Source organism: Calonectris borealis, chromosome 28 (assembly GCF_964195595.1).
Source record: "Calonectris borealis chromosome 28, bCalBor7.hap1.2, whole genome shotgun sequence".
Taxonomy (NCBI): Eukaryota; Metazoa; Chordata; class Aves; order Procellariiformes; family Procellariidae; genus Calonectris; species Calonectris borealis.
The window spans coordinates 1024334-1044876 of record NC_134339.1 but is presented as its reverse complement, the minus strand read 5'-3'; the positions used below and the strand labels follow the sequence as shown (position 1 = coordinate 1044876).

At 58.0% G+C, this 20543-nt stretch overlaps 1 protein-coding gene across 1 annotated transcript; it reads right to left on the bottom strand.

Moving 5' to 3' along the window:
• Window positions 1–176: 176 nt before the first annotated feature.
• Window positions 177–13212, bottom strand: MEX3D (mex-3 RNA binding family member D). Its single transcript, XM_075175503.1, has 2 exons — window positions 12627–13212; window positions 177–3404 (listed from the first exon to the last, which is right to left on the bottom strand). Exons 1-2 carry the CDS (start codon window positions 13147–13149, stop codon window positions 2140–2142), a joined length of 1788 nt encoding a protein of 595 aa, XP_075031604.1. The 5' UTR covers window positions 13150–13212; the 3' UTR covers window positions 177–2139.
• Window positions 13213–20543: the final 7331 nt, after the last annotated feature.

The following is a 20543-nucleotide window of genomic DNA, read 5'->3' as shown; positions in this document are numbered from 1 at the left end:
CCCAGCCAGCCCTGCAGAGCTGGGACGAAGCCTGGGCGACTGGCTACCATGCGGAGGTGGCTGCTGGTGGGTGCAGCTGGGGACAGGGTGACAAGAGGATGCCCAAGCAGGGCGAGAGGTGGGGGATGGGCGCAGCACCGCTTTGCCGGGAGGTCAAGAAGGCCAGACCCACAGCAGGGGTACCCGGCCTGGGCAGGGGCAAATCCTCCTGTCGGGAGGAGGCAGATGTCCCCGTCGGTTCCTGCTCCTGCCCCCAGCACCCAAGCGGGCACCCGCTTTTTTCCCAGCTGGCTGTGCCGAGCTTCGGCAGCCCCACCGTGCCACCCCGGCGCTGGTGCAGCTCCAGGGATTCCAAAGCCATCCCGGCGGGTGCCAGCTCCGGTAACCCAGCACACTCCGGCAGATTAGTGCAACGTGCCAAGCGGGGCTGAAAACGCTGCCCTTCCTCCCCCCCCCCCCAAAAAAAAAAGTGAGCACATTCTGCAACAGGGAACCCACAAAGACATTTTCTGATGAAAAAATAATGAATCCCTAATTGCCCAAGGGCTGTCAGCAGCATGTGGCTCATTAACAAATCACGAAGGCGGGTTCACGCCATGTGCAGCCTGTAGACCGGAGCTCCATTAATAGCCGAGCTTTCAGCCAGGGAGAAAATGGGCGCCCGGGCGGCTTTCGGTCGTTACCGCTCCCAAAGGGGCCGGTGGCACTTTCCGACAGCCGCCTCGGAAGCCCCAGCGCGGCTGGGGAGAGCTGCGGCGGGGGGGGTGCGCAGCAGCCCCGGCGCAGCGAGACGCGGTGGCAAAGCGTGCCGCGGCCACCCGACGCCGGATGATGGCACCCAGGGAAGCAGCGAGGCCCCGGGGTGCTCGAGGGGTGCGTTTTCCCCATCGCCCCCTCCCGCGTTGTGCCCCGGCTGCCCCAGGGGGTCATGGCTTGGCCACGGGGTTTGCAGGAGGGTCCGTGCCCCCGGCACACGGGAAGCGAGGGTGAACGCAAATCACCGGCAGACGCACGGACCGGCAGACGCGCAACCCCGCACCGGAGCAGGGCGGCTGGTCCCGAGGACGCTGGCGCAGGCGCTGAGGGGCGCGGGCAGTGAGACACCGTAGGTAGCACGTGAATTCATATATAGTAAAAAGTCTTTATTAAGAAGGCTTTGAAGTCAAAAAATAAAACTCTTGATACAATTTTCATAACCGTCAAGTCAGCTCAGCAAATATATAATCAGTACTTTAGCCATGTAAGGTTAAAGGTCCGTTATTTTCTTTTTAAAATAAAATATATTTTAGTTTTTAAAATTTATTCAATAAAGTACATATTTTCCTATAAATTCCCTACATATACATAAAGAGGTAAAAAATAAAAAAATAAAACTAAAAAAAAAACCCAAACAAAACCAACCACAAAATAAAAAGGAGATAGAAATCTGTCTGGTTTTTGCGACGTGGCGTGTTAACTGCGCCCCCTCCGTCCCGCGAGCTCCCCCGCCCGGCCCGGCCCCTCCAGCCACGACCCCCGACCTTTCCTCACGCGTTTTTGGGCAGTTTTCACATTGGCAAAATAGAAGATAGACCTGCGTTACAAAAAAAATATATATATATTTATAGAACCGTCAGGAATCATCCAAAAAAATAACTACATACAAAAAGAACGACAACAAAAAAATTATAATAATAATAGAATGATCTTAAAAAAATAAAAGACAACCCTTGCGTGTCCTAAAATAAAAAGTGCAACCGGACCTTTTCTTTCTGTTTATTTAACTTTGCAAACTGAATACTGTTATTTGGGAAGGACTGTTGAAGAACAGCTGGGCTTCCTCCTCCCAGCCGCCGGGTGAAGAGTTAAAGCTATTCTGTAAACATCAGAGTTTCCTCCTCTCCCTCCTCTTCCTCGTTGTCTTCGTCGGCCCCTCCTTCCCCACCCCTCCCGACCCCCTGTGTTTCGGCCTCCCTCCCGCCCCGTCCTGCCCTCTCCGCCTCTCCGGCCAGCGAGCAGCAGCCTCTCCTTCCCCCCCCCGCCCCGCGAGCCCATCGGATCCGTTATTAAATAAAAAGGTTGATTTAAACAGTTTGAAGTCCTTAAAAAGCTGTGTTGGGGTGGAGGGGCGGGCTGGCCGCCCTGGCGGGCCGGACCCGGCTAGGAGAAGATGTGGATGGCTTGCGTGGCGGGAGTGTGGCACGCGGGGCACTCGGGCTCGGCTTTGCCGCAGATGCGCATGGCGCACTCCATGCAGAAGAGGTTGTGGCCGCAGGGCACCAAGGCGGCGATCACCTCGCTCTCGAAGCACACCATGCACTCGCGGGAGCTCTTGCGGTGCCCGTCGGAGCTGCTGGAGTCGGTGGGCGAGCCCGAGGTGGCGGAGATGCTGCCGGGCAGGGAGGAGGAGGAGGAGTAGCCGGTGCTGTTGGAGAAGGAGGACAGCGAGCCTTGGGCGGGCAGCCAGGACAAGGTGCTGACGGGGTCGCTCTGGATGCGGCGCGCTAAGGGGTGGTCCAGGGCCACGCCGCCGCTCTCGGGGAGGGTGGGCGAGTGGCGCGGCGTGGCCGTGCCGCTGTTGCGTCTCTGCGAGCCGTTGATGGAGGAGCAGCTGCTGAAGGCTTGCAAGGCGCTGCCTGAGCGCTCGAAGGGCGACCAGATGGTGGTGGGTGTCGTGAGGTCGAGGGCCAGGAAGTCGAAGCCGAAGTCGCACTCCTCCGAGCCCAGAGGGGCCGGGGGCTCGCTGAAGGTGAAGCCGCTGCTGGTGCTGTAGGGGCTGGTGGGGCTGGCGTCCGCCACCCGCCCGCTGTAGTAGGACTCGGTGGAGGCGCTGCCCAGGGAGCTGAGGCTGTCGTTGCGGAGGGCGGCCGAGGGGCGACGAGCAGGGTGAGGGGCCTTGGCCCAGAGGCCAGCCGTGCTGCCCTGCAGGTCGAGGCAGACGTCGGTGCCGTTGGAGTGGAAGTCGTTGTCGGCATTGACGTCAATGAAGGAGCCTGTCCGCATGGTGATGTGCGCCTCGATCTCCTCCCTAGCCCGGTCCACGTTCTCGGGCATGCCCGTCACCTCGAAGACGGGCTCCTTGTCCCGGCTGGGCGTCACGATGTAGGTGTGCGTCTGCTGCTGGATCCGCTTGATGGTGGCTCCTTTGGGCCCCACCACCAGCCCCACCACACGGTACGGGACCCTCACCTGGATGGTGGTCTGGCCCGGCAGGTTGGGGGGCCCCTGCATCGCTCCCGTCAGCCCGTTCACTTTGTTGCGTGTCGCTCGGATCATGGAGAAGTGCTCGGCGGCCGAGAGGATCTCCCTTTTCGCCATCTCCACGTCCTCCTTCCTCCCAGTCACGATGAAAACGGGCTCCTCGCCCCTGACCGGCGTCTTGATGTACGTGTTGGTCTTGGCACGTAGGGCTTTGATTTTGCAACCTGCAGAGCAAGGAGAAGGGGAAAAAAAATGACACGTCAAAGCTGAGACCTCGTGGGGACCCCCGGCTCACCCAGGATGGGGGGATGCAGGACCAGCAGGTCCCTTTGGTTCTGCACCTGCAGCACAGACGCTCTTGGAGAGAGGGGTCCCTCCTGCCGCACAGGCAGCCAGGGGCTCACAGCGCCGTCCTGGGAGGCTGCACCAGCTCGTCCGAGACACGCCAGGCTCCTGGCACCGGCCTGACCCTCCGCCACCGCCTCCTCCGCACCCCAGCGGGGATGGAGGAGCCAGGGGATGCAGCCTGCAGCCCGGCCCCGAGGGCTGGGACAACGCGTGGGCAGAGAGGGGCCGGGGCAGGCAGCCATGGGGGGCCGTTGAGGGGCCGGGAAGCCGGATTTACCTGAAAGGTGTTTAAGGAGGTGCAAGGAAAAAAAAGACACTGAAGATGGAAGGAAAAGGCTTGTTGGGGTCCTGCAGGTTTGTCGACACCTCTCAGCCAGCAGCTAAACCCGAGAAGCAGCCCCGGCCGCACCCCAACGGCAGCAGCGATGGCCCCGGAGGGACGGGGGAGCCGGGTGGCACAGACACCCCCCGCCTCCCTCTCCATGCCCCGAGGGAGGAGACCCCAGGGCAGAGAGGCTGCGCCCTCGCCGGCTGGGGCAGGGGTGCTCACGGGGCACCGGCTCTCCCCGTTCTGGAAAGACCTGCTTCCCCCGCACCAGGAACATGATTCAGCAGGCAGAGCCCAGGCTGGGACGCAGGAGACCGGGGCTTTGCTGCCAGCTCTGCCTTCGCCTCGCGCAACCCCGGGCAAGTCCCTGCCCCTTTCCTGCCGTGGGCGAGCTGGGCTCCGGCTGCGAGCCCCTGCAGCGTCTGTCCAGCGAAAGGCTCCTGCTCCCCTCCGGGACTGGTCGCCGCTGCTCTCGCCGAGGTGCCGCCTCGGGCCGCAAGCGCAGCACCGCTCCCTGCAACCCCAGCCCTGCTAATTGCATCCGCTCTGCCTGCGCTCCAGTGCACGCACTTAATTAAATTCACATGAGCCAGGCGCACCGCACCGGGAGCTCAGCCCGGCTGGCCGCCCTCGGCTCCCGGCACACGAGGGCAAGCGATCCCCTGTCTCCCACCTCCCACGCACCCTCCGAGCTTTGCAAAGCCGGGAGCCCACAGGGATGGAGGCTGCTGCCCGGTCAGAGCCGCGAGACTGTCCCTGTCCACTGCAAACGCTGCTGCTGCAGATCCACATCAATAAATAGCCGCGCGCCGGGGGGAGAGCTCGACTCCTCGCAGACACGGCCAAGGCAGCCGCAAGCGCCCGGCTGGCTCCTCCGCCAACGGCTCGCGCGGGGCGCTTCTCCTCCTCTGCCCAGGCGCTCCCTGAGGACAGGCAGGGCGGCTCTTCCAGCTGCAAGGCTGGAGAAGGGAGAGCCCCGAGGGTGAAGGGACTCAGCCGGGGCTGGGGCGGTGCAGGACGTTCAGGCAGGTCTGTCCCAACCAGGCAAACCAACCCGCGCCCGCCAGCAGCTGGAGAGCAGGGCCCTAACGGGGGCCGTGCTATTCCTGGAGAGCCGAGCGCGGTGCATTTACCGGGGCATTAAGCATCACGAATAACAAGAAGTAAAAAACTGTCAAAATAAGTGGGCAGCTGCCGTCCTGGGTGTCACAGCCCGGCTTTTCGGCAGCACTAACCCCTCCGTTAGCCACATCCGACGGGCGATGACACCGGCCTCTCCGGACGCTTCCTCCAGAAAACCTCGACAGCAGCTTGCACCAGCCAGCGCGGCCCCTGCCCGGCTCCGGGCTGCCTCGGGGTGCTGGCAGCTCCATGTGCCCTACCTGCTGCCTGCAAAGGCCCCAGGATGGCGACGGGCAGGTTGGAGGGGAATCTGGGAGGGCAGCAGGCAGACAGAGCTGGGGGGCGGGAGACCTGCCGAGACCTCCCTCCTAAGGGGGGAAGCCCTCTGGATTTCATACAAGCCGGGCTGGAAGCATTTGAAGGCCACCTCCAAGCACCTGTGGCAACCAAACGAACGTTCCTCCCGCCTTGCATTGCCTCAGGGATTGCGGCATCCGGACGAGCCCAAATGCAACCCTTGGTGCGATCGGCCAGGCAGAGCAGGGCTGGGGCCGGCACAGAGCTGCCCCGTTCCCCCGAGCCGGGGAAGCTGCTGAGCGGCTGCGGGGACATGCGGAGGAGGAATGTGGGTGGAGAAGGGTTTGTCCAGGCTTTTCCTAATTTAGGACAACAACTGGAAGGTGTATTTATGGCTGGGGGCATATGGTGGCGAAAGCAACGGCGCGATCACTGGGGCAGGGCAGAACCAGCCATCAAAAGTGAAGTTTTTTTAAGCATGTGCCAGCTTCTGCGAGGCTGTCCAGAGCGAGGTGCCTGTGACTCCCACGTCTCCCTCCCCGATTTGTTCTGGTACCTGCTATAAGCTCTCCCCCTGCTCCCTGCCTGGCAAACCGGGACGAGCACAGTGGCAGCGGGCAAGGGCAGCCGGGCTGGGAGCCACCGCGGGGCTCTGCCGGTGCCTCCCGCGGACGCCAGCCTCACACCCAAGGTCCGAAATCCTCCTTTCGCAGCAGGAAGCAGCAATTTCAAGATCCAAAGGTATCGGCAGCTGCCAGGGGCTGCAAACAGGAGCTGCTCAGGAGCCACGTCCCGCGGGGGGCACGGCACAGCGAGGCTCTTCCTCGCCCCGCTCCACCGCTCCGCCTGCACCAGTGGGACTGAACTGATGCTACGGCAGCGCAAAATGGAGGAAGAATTTATCCGGCTGCTCCTTGTGAGCCCTTCCTGCGGTAAAGCCAGAAATCTGGGTTAAAAATTAAAGGGGTGCCTGGCTTGGCCAGCTCCACCCTCCTCAAACAAGCAGGGCAGGAACAACACACACGACCCGTGGCTGCTGGACGCTGCCGGGGCCGCTGCGCCGGGGCCGCCCGCGGCACAGCAAAACGCACAACGGCTCGGAGCTGGTTTTTCCGATCCCAGAGCAAAAGAGGAGGGCGGCAGGTCTGGGGCAGCGGGGGTGCTGGCTCGCCTCCCTGCCCGCCCGCAGAGCCGCGCGGGGAAACATTGCAGAAAAGGAGGCATCAGCCAGGGAAGCCGCTTGCCCGAGGCCACGTGCTGGCATCCGCACCAGGAACCGCGCTTGCACCGCTCGGCGCGGAGCCTCCATCACTGTGAACACCAGGGCGTGCTCCGGGATGGACGCACCGGGGACGTGGTGGGAGCAGAGCCGGGACAGCACCGTGGCCCCACCCAGGGACCAACCTGACCTGCTGCTGCCCCCAGTCCCAAATACCACCTAAGCCACCCCTGGCCACGGGGACTCCCAAGCAGCAGGTCCTAAAAGCCCCGACTGGGAAGGACGGGCAGCCTCCCCGGGCTGGGATTCAGTACAGCATTTAAACCCAGATGGCACAGCGAGCTATGGGTCTGCGACACCGGGAACCGGTGAAGACACAACCTCACAGCAGTACGACCCCCGTGCTCCACCACACCTGCACCCGGAGAGGTGGCTGAGCCGAGGCTGCTCCTGCCCACGCTCGAGGAGACGCCGACACCCACGGCCAAGCCCGCCTGAGGGCCAGACGTGCTCGAACCGCACGACACAGGCGGTTTAACCAGCAACCTGCAACTGGGGGAATGAGCCGCACCAGTACGAGGTATTTCAGATGGGTCTCCACAAGCCCCCGCCCAAGCACACTGAAAACGCCCTCCCGGATGGCCGCATCCCTCTGGAGTCGGTGCAGCACAACCCCGCTGGCATGGGACCGTGCCGGATGGGGCTGTGCAGAGGACCAGGGGCCGCCCGGCACTGCCGGCGAGCCCCACCACAGGCATGCCCTCGCCCTGGCCTTGCCAGATCAACGCCTTACCTCAACCAAGCGGCAGCGTTGGCATTCCCAAGTTTCACCTTGCCAAGGGCCGACACGCAGCCTTAATGACGAGGGGGGAGGAAAACAAGGCGCCAGACTTTGCTACAAGTCTGCAAACAAGGTGGCTTTAAAAGCACTTTTCAGATCCAAAAGAAAACACCCCAAAATGGGGTGGGGAGGGGCAGACCCAGGGGTGCTGCAGCCCCAACAGATCCCTTCTCACCACCAGAGCCCGGGAGTGCTCAGTCGCCCCGTTACAGCTCCTTGGCAGAGCTCCGAGTCCCCGTGGGCCCAAACTCATCACGACAACCCGTGGCCACGCTCGGCTGCAAGCAAACGCCCTCACTCCGGGGGTCTCAAACACACGCAACCCCGCCGAGTCACAGCCCCTCGCCACCACCCAGCTCCGCCTGCAGAGACGGCGCCGATGGAGGGGCGCGAGCTGGACGCTCCTCTCCAGCCCTCCCGTCTCCACACCCTTCTCCTCCTCCCGCTGCTCCCGCTCCGAGCCACTCTCTGCCCAGCCCGTGCGGCCCCCGGCACGCTCCACTCCGCAGAGCCGCAGCGCCCAGGCTGGACCCGTCCCACCTGCCCTCGGGCTGAGAAATCACTAGTTTCGGACAAGAAACAGAATCCCAGGGGATTCTCCTCGGGGTGATGCGGTGATGGGAGGCAGCACCCCAGGAGAGGCGGCTGCTCTCCCTGGACGTCCTCTCTCGGCACCACCACGGAGGACTTCGCCCTCTGCCAGGAGCCCCAGTCGGATCGGGGCTGCGACTATCGCAAGAGCCCATGAAAACCAGTACAGCGCAGGCTGGGGCAGCGGGCCGGGAAGCGCCTCTCCATCCTCTGCGTTCCTGCTGTTACCCAGGCAGGAGATAAGAGACCCGACGCAGCTCATCCACTCGCTGATCCCCAGCACGGCCCGGCCAGCACCTGCTTTGACATAAGGTGGCCTCCTCCGCGTAAGGAGGACAAAGCCAGCCGATCCCCTTGGCCAGACCACGTCTCCCTTTGCCCACGCAGCTTGGCGCTTGCAGCGCCCAGCTCCAAGCTACGAAAACCCAAGAAAGAGCAAACAGAGCTTTTCTGGAGGAGCCTCTGATGGCATCAAGCAGGAGGACTGCGCTCATCACAGCCTCCGCAGCCCGGGAGCCGGCTGACGCCTTGCACCCAGCCCTCTGGAGCGTGCTACCCGCTGTAGAAAGACGTTGCCCTCCCTCTTCCCCAGCTCTGCGGCGTCTCCTGGCCTCAGATCCGGCGTCACAGTGCTCCCGGTCCCCTTCGTTACAGGCGAACGGCACAGGATGCGCCAGGACTGGGGCCAGACGCGGAGGAGAACACGTTGCACCTCCGTCGCATCTCATCTCCCCTCTTGCTGAGCGCTTCTTCCCACCTCTCTGCAAACAGTAATTAATTCATCCTTGCAACCGCGCTGCAGGAGGCAGGCACATCACACCTTTGTTTCTTCTCCAGACACTGGGAAAAGCGAGGCAGGGAGGCTGGGCTCCTCGCCTGGGGCCAGAGAGGAGGAAGCCGGGGCCAGAGCCAAGATGCGCAGGCAGATACTTCAGCGATCGGATCAATCTGTGCGACCGACTTCAGGAGTCTCTGGCTCTGCTACGACCCAGAGAGGTGGGAGGCGGCAGCCGGGCCAGCCTCAAAGGACGTGGCGTGACGGGCAGGGGACAGCAGAGAGCAGCAGCCCCGGGCTCAGACACACGAGAGGGTTCATCGCAGCCCCAGCGATCCACTGCGAGTTTACAGATGCTCGGGCTGGCCCAGAAGCCGAGGCCTGTGGTCTCCCAAGCGCCAAAACGCCCGCCGCACTCTGGCAGGCAGGAGAGCTGCCGGATTTCATCCTTCCCTGGATCTCCCCTTCGAGCATCCCAGCGTCTTCTATAAACGGCAACTTTCCCAAATCCTTCGCAAAGCTGCGAACAGTCCCTGCGCTTCGCAGATGGGAAGCAGAGCCCGAGAGAGGAGCCGTGGCTGGCTCCATCCCACGAGAGGCACGGGGCGTAGGAGGGGAGAGCAGAGCCCAGGGCTCCCGGCTGCACCGGCCGCCCGTCACCCTCTTGGCCTCGTTGGGGCAGAAGCTGCTGGAAACGCACCTCCAAAGCCGGGATACCAGGGAGCGATGCCGGCACGGTGCCGACATGCAAGAGCCAGGGCAACTCTGACGTCCAGCCCGCCTCGTGCTCCCCGTCTCCCTTTTCCCCAGCGATTTCCGTTATCACCACCGCTCTTTTTGCTGGTTAGCAAGATGAGCCCACACCGCTGCAATCGATGCCCACAGCACTTTTTGGAGACGGTCCCTCCCACAGCAGGAGTCATGAACGGGCTTGCACGCAAAGGCACGGCCACGTAATCCCGCCAGGCCACACTGCCTTTCGGTAGCCGTGGGGGCAGGGAGAAGAAAAGCCGCAGATCCTGGCTAACAGACGCTGCTCCGCACATTCACCGGTGCCGAGCCGGACGAGGGGTCATGGCAACCACCTCTCCAGCTCAGTCGAGAAAACACAGATTTGCTTTACACCAGAAAGATTTACCTGCTGCGCTGCTGCTGCTCCCTTCCGGAAAGGGTTAAATTAGTGGATCTGGAGGAGAGAAATTGAAGAAAAAGGAGAAGTAGGAGAAATCGCGTCCGACAGCCTCGGTCCCACCTCAGCCCGCGTAGGACAGCCGTGCATTGGTCTGACGGGCAAAGCGCTGCCCCGGCTGCCGGGGCCCCCCAGCCACGTCCCCGCTCACCCCCGTGGCAGCGAGGGGCTGCCGGGCGCCAGGGACAGCAGGACCTGAGAGCTGCTCCTCAGCACACGGTGTACGGGGAGAGAAACCCAGCCTTGCCCCAACTCAAGACCCCCCAGATCCATGTCTCCCTGTGTTCCGAGTGCGGCAGCACCACAAGCGCCCGCTCCCCGGGTCACGGCCAGGCTGGGTAGTGCAGGAAAGACAAGAGTGACGGGGACACGGTCTGAGGGAGCCCGGCCCAGCCCCGCAGCGTCACCAGCAGCACATCTCGCCACCGGAATGATGCCAGGCCCGACGAAGCACCCCAAGGCTCAGCTCCACGCTGCTGCGCAGCCAGAGCCCCGCTGCCACGGGGCTACCGAAGACCGAGGGAGACTCGCACGGGGGGACCTGGGGACCAGAAGGACCCAGGAGCCAGCACGAGTGCAGGAGGATGAGGCGAGTGAGAGGGCTCTGCTCGTTTTTGAGCTCGGTGTGAGACCCGGAGAGGCGGGCAGCTGCGAAGGACCTCGGTATTGCCCCTGCTCGGGCTGCACCGGCCTCGCACATCCCCGATTTTAAACAACTGTTGGCAGCACCGGAGAGCAGCCCGAGCACAAAGACGCTCTGCTGACAGCCCTGTCCCTTCGGATGCTGCCCAACCGCACTCCCTGCCAGCAAGAACTGGGAGTGCCAAATGCTGAGCCCCCCTTCATGCCAAAAACCCAGCACGATGGGGCCATGGCACGGCGTCCGAACAGGCCGGGAGCCGCAGAAAAGCTGAGACCGGGAGAGGAGCAGGAGATCCATAGGGAAAACGCCCGGGGAGAGCTGTTCCTGCCCGCGGGCTGGGGCAGCAGCAGGCAGCTCCAGCCCATCACTGGCCCAGGTCCCCTCCGAGCCTACCGGCGGGACACGGTGCCCCCCCAGCACCCCTCCTCAAGCTGGTATAATAATTTCTTTTGCAGCTCTTTTCCAGGAGCCCCACAAGCCCACAGAGCTTAGCGAGCACTCGAACTCTGCTCGAGGTGTTTGGGGCAGGTACCCGGGTGCACATTTAACTCGTCGGGGTGCCGGAGGTGCAGCACTGGGGCCTCGCCGCAGCCGAAACACCCAACCCCAGCCGCTGCGAGAAAGGGTGCCAACCGACAGCTCGCCGGCCCGAAAGCAGCCGCTCCTCCAACCTCCTTGAACTCGCAGAGCCAACGCGTTTCCCAGCGGAGGCCAGACCCCGTTATACAGGTTTGCTTTCAAGTTGCCGGACCCCCGGGGTCTGCAGAGCCCGCGGGCGAGGCCACCAAATCCAGGTCCCCATCCTGCCCAGGGAGAAGGAGGATCCTCGCGAGCAGGGCGCGGCGCCGCGCTCCTCTCCTCTGGCGACGTAGTGGGCTTTGCCACGCCGGTCGGCTGCCTTGGCCGGGCTCGGCAGCCCGGTGGGACCCCGTAGCCGGGGCGGTGGGACCGGCGAGGGGTGCGCGGAAAGTTGGGAGGCCGGGAAACGGGGCCGGCTGGGAGGCAGCGCAGGCCAATGGGAAGCGCAGAGCATGATGTCACCACGCTCATCACAGCATGGCTCTGGCTAACAAAGAGAACAATGAGGCTGCCCAGCTCCCCGCTTCCCCCCAGGAAAAAAATGCCCCCCGGCCCCCCGGCCCGCAGCCCCCTGGCCAGGGAGGGATGGGAGCCGCGGGAGCGAGGGCAAGGCTGGGGTGCCAGAGCCCTGCGTGGGGAAAACGCCCCGGAGGTCAGGCGCCCCGTGAGCCGAACTGCCCATCGCCGCCGGGATTCCTGCAGGCAGCAGCTCCCTTCCTTTTCATTTTTTATTTTTTCCTTAAATCCTCCTCCCTGGGGTCTTTTCTTTTTTTTTTTTTTTTTTTTTTAAAAAGGTGAAACTTTGGTTAAGGGCTATTTCAGATTTTCTCGAGACAAAGCCCACGCCAGGCACACCCACCCAGGGAGAGGGCTGGGGCTGAGGCGTGCCCGGGCGTCCTTTTGTGACAGCTGAGCGCGAGTGGGGCTTCGCGCCCCTCCGCTGCCCGCAGAGCTTCGCCTAATGAACGAGGGGATTAATTGTCATTTATGTATCAAGTCGGAGATACCGAATATCATTTAGACGCCAAGCCTGAGATACCGAGCTGGGGGGGGGGGGCGGGGAAGAGGCACTCAACTACAATAAAATCAAAGCTTTCGCCTGCACTTCGTGTCCTGCCTGCTCCCACGGACTCGCGTGGCGCCCGGGAACTTTGCGTGTGCACAGGGTGTTTATCCCACCCGTGCCGTTTTGCTGGCCTATATAGTTTAATTAATATTTACAGACGGCGCGCTGGGGAAAGGCACAAAGAAGAGCAGCTCGCTCCTGGAACCCACGGCGAAGGCGCGTCCGCGGGAGGAGTTTCAGGGCCGCGGGATTTGTCGCCGTTAAGTTTCCGCCTCCGCGCTGCCGGGCACGGAGACAAAGCCCCAAAACTGACCCAAATAACGCGGGGCCGGGCCGGGCCGGCGCATCCCGCGGGAGGCGGCGCCGCAGCCCCGCGGAGGGCGCGGGGCGCCCGGGGGCGGACAAAGGGGGGGTCCCCGCGCGTGTCCCCAGGCGGGGCGGGGGTTACCTTGCCGGCCCACGATCTCGGCGACGTGCTCGGAGCTGGGCACGGGCACGCACTCGGTCATGTTCACGCTCTTCTTCCTGCTCCCCAGCGCGCCCAGCGGCTCGGCCAGCAGCGCGGCGGGCGGCGCCAGGTGCGGGGCGAAGTTACCGAAGGCGGCCGGGGGGGAGGCGGCGCCGGCGGCCGGGGGGGAGCCGCCGCCGCGCTCCCGCGCCTGCAGGCCGCCCGGCCCCGCGCCTCCCGCCGCCGCCTCCGGCTCCTCCGGCCCCGCGCCGCCCGCCTCCGCCGCCCGCAGCCCGCGCTCGCCCGCCTCCTCCAGCCCCAGCAGCGAGAGCTGGTCCAGGGCGAACCTCAGGGCGGCGGCTTCGTCCTGCGCCGGCGGCCCCTCCCGCTCCCGCTCCCGCCCGGGCTCGGGCTCCGGCGGCGGCTCCTGCCCGGCGGGCGGCGGCGGGCTGAGCAGCGCCAGGCAGCGCGGCGGGCCGCGGGCGGGCTGTCCGCCCTCGGGCTGGTAGATAGAGCCGGGCATGGCGGCGGAGCGGCGGCTGGCCGGCAGCGGAGCGGGCCGGGGCGGTGGCGGTGCCCGCCGCACGCCGCCTCTCTGCGCGCCCCCCGCCGCGCCGCCCCCGCCCCGCCCCGACGTCAGCCCGCCCCGACAATGGGCCGCGCCCCGCCGCGCGCATGCGCCCGCCGCGCCCCCGCCCCCCGGGAGGCGGCCCCGCCCCGCCGCAGGAAGGGGGCGGCGCCGGCCCCGCCCCGCCCCCGAGCCGCGGGGGAGCGCGCGCCGCCCGCGCGCGTCCCGCTCCCGCCCGGGGTCGCGGCGCGCGGCCGGGCCCGGCCCCGCCCGCAGGGCGCAGCCCCCGCGTCCCGCCCCGTCCCCTGCGGACACGGCCCCGGCGGGCAGCGGAGCTCCCGGCGCTGCCCGGAGCGGGGCGGCAGGCGCGGGCGGCGGGTGCCGGGTAGCTCGCCCCACGGCTCCCCCGGGCCCCAGCGGCCCGGTCTGTACGGACTTCCCCCAGGAGTAACAGATCGGAGGAGTCGGGCACCGCTCTGCGGAACCCTTCGGTCGACCAGGGAGCCGTGCTTCCCAGCAAGGAGCAGCAAAACGCGGCAGCTATTCCCGTCCGCCCGTTCCACGCGCGCCGCGGCCACGCACAGCTTATCAAGCACTCGGGGTATGGAGCTACAGCACAGCTACGCTTCGAGCAGGACGTTTCCTTCTTCCTGAGTTACAAAAGTTAAGAAAACATAGAATCTTTGTCCTTTCTCCCACCTTTTTCCCTTGGTTCTTTAGTTCCTAGTTTGCAAGAGTTACTTGCTGTTGATCACGCAAAGCCGTCTCCTCTTCCTGCTTCAGACAGAGCCGCAACAACTTCAGCAGCTTGGATGCCCCGAGACCACGGGGATCCCAACCACCTTCCCAACCTCCCTCAGGGCCCTGCTGTGACAGCTTCTCCCCCCACAGAGGCAGCTGGCTCACTGCAGAGCAATGACCTCCAAACCATTTGCTCCACCTGGCCCATCACTTTACAGGGCATTTCCACAGAGCGAGCTTTAAGAAACCCTTCCTGGCAGTGATGGCACAGCCCACTAATTCACTATAACAATACTGTCAGCTCACCCACTACCTCAAATGCCCAGATGCTCAAATTCCACAGGTCCTATTCTCAAGCTTCATCTTCTCAATTTTCACATAATTGTCTTTCCCAATCGCCATCTTTGAGACTGATTCAACCATTCAGCTTGGGATTGTTTTTAAGAACCATCAGTGTCTGGTCTAGAAACCCCCACTTCAAAACACCCACTCTCTGTTCACATTTCACAGATCCTGGGAAACATTACTTCCCAGGATCAGTGGATCCAGGATCAGTGGCCCAAACACACGAGCCATGTGGTCTGTCCTTGTGCTTCCAAGTGTTGCCCTTCCGCTGGTGACTCTCCTATGGAGAAGGCCTTTCACCTGATACTCTGAATGGGTCACCTTGAACTTCTGTGGGATCTTTCCAGCAAGGTAACAGCCACCAGGCTTCTCTCCACTTCTCCTACCTGCCAACTAAACCTAACACCTTCCAGCTGCTGAGAAGTTTCATGAAAACAGGTAACGAGCTTCCTCTCCTCCTGTTTTACCTTCAGAGGTCTTGGCAGTGAGCTCCCACCAGCTCTTTCCTTCTGGATGGCTGCTGCAGAGGAAGGCTGTAGCAACTTCCGTTTTCCCCCAAAGTGTTCACGGCTCAATTTCATGGAGGTCTGTCCGTATCCATCCAGACTCCTCAGTGCTTACATGGATGCATCGGCAGGAGCACAGCTCTGAGAATCCTCCCACTTCAGACTCGTCTTCCCCATGCGGCGGAGCTGTTCAGAGAGCTGGCAGGCTCCAGGCGTGTTACGGAGGGCTCGCGCCTACTGCGGACTGAAGCCTCTCCTCCGGGGACAGACGCGGCAAAACCACCAGATTTGAGCTGCACAAGTTGGCTGTGAGACATCTCCCCCTCTCACTTCCTGAAATATTTAACCTAGTACATTGAAACACCCCACTAAACTACTAAAAATAGTGGGTTTTCCATTACTTGAGGCAGAAGGGTACAACCCCTCCCTTCTGAGCTTCTCCCATTTCCAGAAAATGTAGAAAACTCTCGTTATGACCAACACTGCTAACGTCTCTGGGCAACCTGCACCAACACAGAAGACTACGCCTGTATCTGAACCTGTCTGAATGGCTCCTTATGTCCTCGCTGCAACTCCCAACACTGACCACACTCCTTGCCACCGCAGGCCACCACGTCACCATCTCTCAAGCCCCATGAGAAGTGTTGTACCTGGGCTTTCAAAACTCACCTCAGGAACTGCGACGCTGGCTCCAAACACTGCCGGTTTTGCCTACTCTGTACTCGAGAGACTCCTTTTGGGAAATCACTGTGTCAAGTCCAAGAACACCTAGAGAAACTGCCAGTTGTTATTTTAAGTGCTTTTGGCAAACCTGGTTTGTAGATGTTATGCCTCTGATCTGCTCCATTTTCAGCAGAACTAGCTCACGCTTTCTTCCTAGATTCCTAATTTCACTCATGACACCAAGTTGCCTTTGTATTTTTTAACCTGAGTAATTAGCAGGTCTGTAAGAGACCTGTGCTTCCCATTAACAGAGAAAACGGATTATACAAATTAGAGAAGTTCTTTAGCAGAACTCTGTTCCTTTACCAAAACACAACCATACAGAAGATCCAACTTCCCTGAACACAAGCAAAGAGAGATGGCCCTTGCTTGCTGCTTCCAAGCCCATCCCTCCAGGTGGTTTCCCCATTTCCTATCAGGGCTCATTCACAATTGCTTCTGCTGCCTCTTTGTGCTGCCTGTATCATTCAGCCTCTGGTCGTCCACAGAACAAAGATGTCCCCCTGGGTGACCAATACAATCCCCTGTATATGTACAGGGAATTGAAGAACACTTTACTGAAGCAAAGCAGAGGTGTAACAGCCCGTTAAGCTGTTTTCTGTATGGGGAAACAAATCAATATAACTACAGCAGAATAATTAGTACCACCACAGCTACGCAAGCCTAACTCCCCCAAGTACAATTCTGCAACAGCCGCTCTTATTCCAGGTCAACTGTGCAAAGCCAGAAGCTACAACACCCTAGCTAGAATATCTATTCTGCTATAAAGACCATCCTTTTGTAGATCAACCCCTAAAGAGGGCATTACTGAACACATAGGCGGGAACCCCCCCCACAACAAGCCAAAAAACCCCACAGTTATCCATTTGCCTAAATCACAGCACATTAGCCAAATGCTATAAATGGGATCCAAAGTTTAGGGGCAAAAAGCACTTTTAGAGAACCATTGTAGTTGCTCCTCTCACTCTTTAGGAGATCAAACTCTGCTTTCTGCACTGTTCTTCAAGCACATGCAAACATCATGCAAAGAAAACAGGCTTTGAGCACAGCACACAAGAGGTGGTGCAGCTTGGAGAAGAACGATAAAAAAGTCCTTACTTGTGTGTGGGAAGGCTTAAGGGAATATTTCAGCACATCAGGAGCTGAATCACTGCATGTAGGTGGAGCCAGACAGATTGACAAGATCTGCAACTGAAAAATGACCTAAGTCTGAGATCAATCATCTCACGAAGTAGCTGGCTGAGGGAACAACATATGGAGACGGCTCAAGGTGGTGAGGCTCAACGTCAACATGACATGCAAAAACTGTATTAGAGGCACATGCTACAAGTGACCAACTATTATGAAACTCAAAACATGGACAACTGTGATCCTCTCGGCACCAACAGGCCGAGCAGTCTTTTTTCTGTTACCTCTTAGCATCACCACCACGTTATCTTAACAGATTTCCCTGCTACAGCAGCACATAAAAAAGGCACTTTGGGGGAAGCCATCAGCAAACATCTCTTTTTCAGGCATTAGATTAATGAAGAATCTAGCTTTCAGGTAATGACTTCTGAGAAGTTGTGGAGCAGCCACTTGATGGAAAACTAAGAATTAATTGCAGATCAGGCAAAAGCATGAAAAATAAAAGATGGTACACCAAGCTTTCAAGTTTTACAGCCCTTTTAGATCACTAAGCCCCATAAAAATGCTTGATAGGCTAATCCAGGACGTAGAACTGGACTCAAATTACAAACAAACCCAAGCAATAACTTTTCAGTATTCATCTCCTTCCGAAAGCTCAAACCTGGGGGTCTATTTGTCAGAAGACCTGTATTTTTTATATGCAAATGAAACCAGATTCCTACAGCTAAGCCACTAAAGACAAACCATTTAAGAGGTCGTTCATTGTCCTACTATTCCAATTCTGCATGGTCTCAAACTATTTCCATTTGTGACTCTGCAAGGTAAAAAAAATCCACTAAACATTAAGAGATTTATTTAATGAATTAAAAAAATATTAATTTACCATACTCAGTAAATATTATTTATTACTAGCAGTTAGTGTTATATCAGTACTCATCAATACTAAATTTGATTGCTAACCAATAAGCCTGACAATTTCAAGTGCAATTTGGTGGGTCATTCTGAAGTTCAAAGTGTTTTTTTCTCCTCATTCTCATAAATCCTCTATCACTGTAAACATCATTTAGCAAATGCTGTTCTGTGCTGTTCTCTCATATACTCCAGCTAGTCATGGGGTCAAACTGAAGGGTAATGGTTTTCCCTCATTAGTTCAAGGGAACAGAGTTGATCCCTGCTAATCCGAGAACAAATCCAAGTTTTTAGCTCACTACATCCCATACAGGACATTATTTTCTGTGCTGCAGAATTAGTACGCCACCTTCTCATGTTTATCTGTACACTTATGTAAAGCAGGGAGCCAAAATATGCAACACTCGGAACCTCAACCAACCACAAAGGAAAAGCCTGTTATGAAGCAGTTCCAGTGCACGCAGAAATTTCTCTTCAGAGTGACAACAGCTAAGAATAAGCATTTTATTTGATAGGGAATAAGTGGTATTATCATCCAAAGATTTGCATGGGCATCTGGACTCTTGGAGATTGTTCTTATGGACGTAATCCCAAATAAATAGGATTGTCTGACTGGAGAGTTAATCCTGAAAAACTTACTTTTTCTCCATTAAACAAACCTCCTCCCGCCCCCTCCCCCTTTAAACATGTTACCCTACCTTCTTTTTGAGGACCGGGAGAATCAGTCTAGATAGAATGGGCTCTCTTTAAAGCAAGACAAAGAGGACACGACTCAGAAGTGCTGAAGAACCCTTTCAGATGTTCTGCTGTATCTACCTCCTGCAAAGTAGTAAAGAGTAGGAGCGGGGGAAAAAAAACCAAACACAAACCCAAGCAACCAGGCATAGGGTCAGGGGAAGAGCCGAGTGTGCAGGTAGGTTATCGGACCCCAGGCACAGATCCGAACAGAAGGCAGCAAGGAATCCGGGTGCAGACGACATGGCCAGGCTTCCTTTAAGTGCGAGACTTTGCATTTGAGGTCCCAGGGCCTCTTGCCATTTGCAAGGGCTGCTCCCAACCCGAAAGTGCTGCTGGGGAGCCTGGAAGGAGCTGCCGGGTTGGGCACGCTCTTCTCTTTCATCGGAAAGGGCTACCAGGGGGGCGAGTTACTAAAATACATCCCCACATACAGAAGTGTTACAGTTGCCACAGAGGTAACATTCAATGGCAAACAGGAGGGAAGAAAGGCAAGAATTTATTTCATGATGATCTTAAAAGAACAATTAGAAGTTGATAAGCAGGAGCCAAGACAAAGTTGGACAGGGATGAATAGGTATTAGGTCAGGACATTTAGGGATAGAAGATTAGAAGTAATATCCAACAACAGAAATAAGCCTGGAAAGAAAGCTTCAGGTGAACAGCTTGTCTGTTTTGAAGGATAAAGTCTCAGAACAGGGAGACTGCTCCTGTATGGCTACGCAACCCATACTGCAGAGACAGAATGACCCAGCAGCTCTGCAGAAGGTACAGTAGCATCAGTGGGTTTAAAGTCTTTTAAAAATATAGGGATGCAGCCTTGAGCTGTGCAACTGGGTGCCTTTCACAGGACTGGCACAAATGCTAATTTGACGCAATGAAACTTTTAAGTAACAGGACAGATTGCTGCCCCTTGCCTCTATTCCTCAAATTACCACAGCCAGCTTGTACAAGATTAGTTTTCAGCAAGGCAGCTGCAAAATACATGAAATTTTTTTTAAACCTTCACTCATACTCGCATTCAACATTTTCTTACCTTATAGAAAAGAGCGGTAGGACAGTCTCTTAGAGCTATAAAGAAGGAAAATCACCTCGACCAGTAGCTGATAAACCAGCATGATAAAAAGCTTTCATTCAGCAGAGTCTGCCTTGTACACAGTGCGTGCTTTCAGTTCCCACCGTAACTAAAATGTGTTTTACTGATGAAAACACATTTCTGATTTGGAAAGTGAATTTCAGCTAGCCTCCTTTCACATGGGAAGTAGAACAAGAGTGTACATGTATCCATGAATTCTAACTTCAAAAATATTTTTCTGGTAATATTACCACTAGAAAACAACTTGCAGCCATGACACCAAAGCCGCCATACGCGGGGTTTAACATGCCGCCGTCCCGCAGTCCAGCCATGTCATTCACGACTGTTCTCCCTTCCTGACGTGCTCAGCTTACAAGAAAGCTCCTCCCTTTTCTTGCTCAACAGCCAGTTCAGCAAGTTCAATTTCAGCTGTGAATCAAGCTAACTTTCCCTGGGCAGAACCACCTACAAAAGCTCTGCAGGCCAAATCCAGACTGTACCAACATCCATGCAAATTCATTATTTTTATTGATTGCACAAAATTTCATCCAACGAGTATTCGGTAAAAATAACACTGGTAATACAAACAGGGAGATAATCACATTCCCTTTAACTTTGTTAGTTTTGCAAAACAAAGCGGAGAAAAAAAATTGAGGCATCTTACTGCAACAGCTCCAACACACTTTGCACAAGATAAAATCAGAAGTTTTAAATAACAAGAAGTCACTTTTTACAAAGTTACCTTTGCAGAGTAAAATGGCATTTTGAGGGTTTCCATCCTATCTACCAACATGAACCAAACCAGTCCATCCCCCCCAGCCCCTTCAACCAGTGCCTTCTGGAATTAGGCAGGCTGCTGTTTCCAGATAAAACAAGAAAAACCTGCCTGAGCATGACACAGCGCAAGAAGTGTAGATTTTGTGACTCAGGTGGTATGTATCCAAAATTACACTGTCTACAGAAAAAGATGCAAAACCTTAGCTGTACTGGACAAGATCCTACCCTTAGTGAAGCTGCCTAAGGACCATTAAAATATGCTTATATATTATCTCTGAAGAGGATTAAACTATATCAATATAACTATCCGTCCACAGAGCTTGGTACTATTGTTTTAGTAGAAAATAATCAGAATAGTTTACCAGTGCAAACAGTGTGCAGGGCAAACCTAAGGCTATTTCACATTGCAG

Excerpts from the sequence above, each read along its gene's own strand:
- MEX3D (XM_075175503.1), bottom strand. The coding sequence starts at position 13,149 with ATGCCCGGCTCTATCTACCAGCCCGAGGGCGGACAGCCCGCCCGCGGC. Across the intron at positions 3,405-12,626 it reads CGAGATCGTGGGCCGGCAAG|GTTGCAAAATCAAAGCCCTA; the intron begins GTAACCCCCGCC and ends CTTGCTCTGCAG.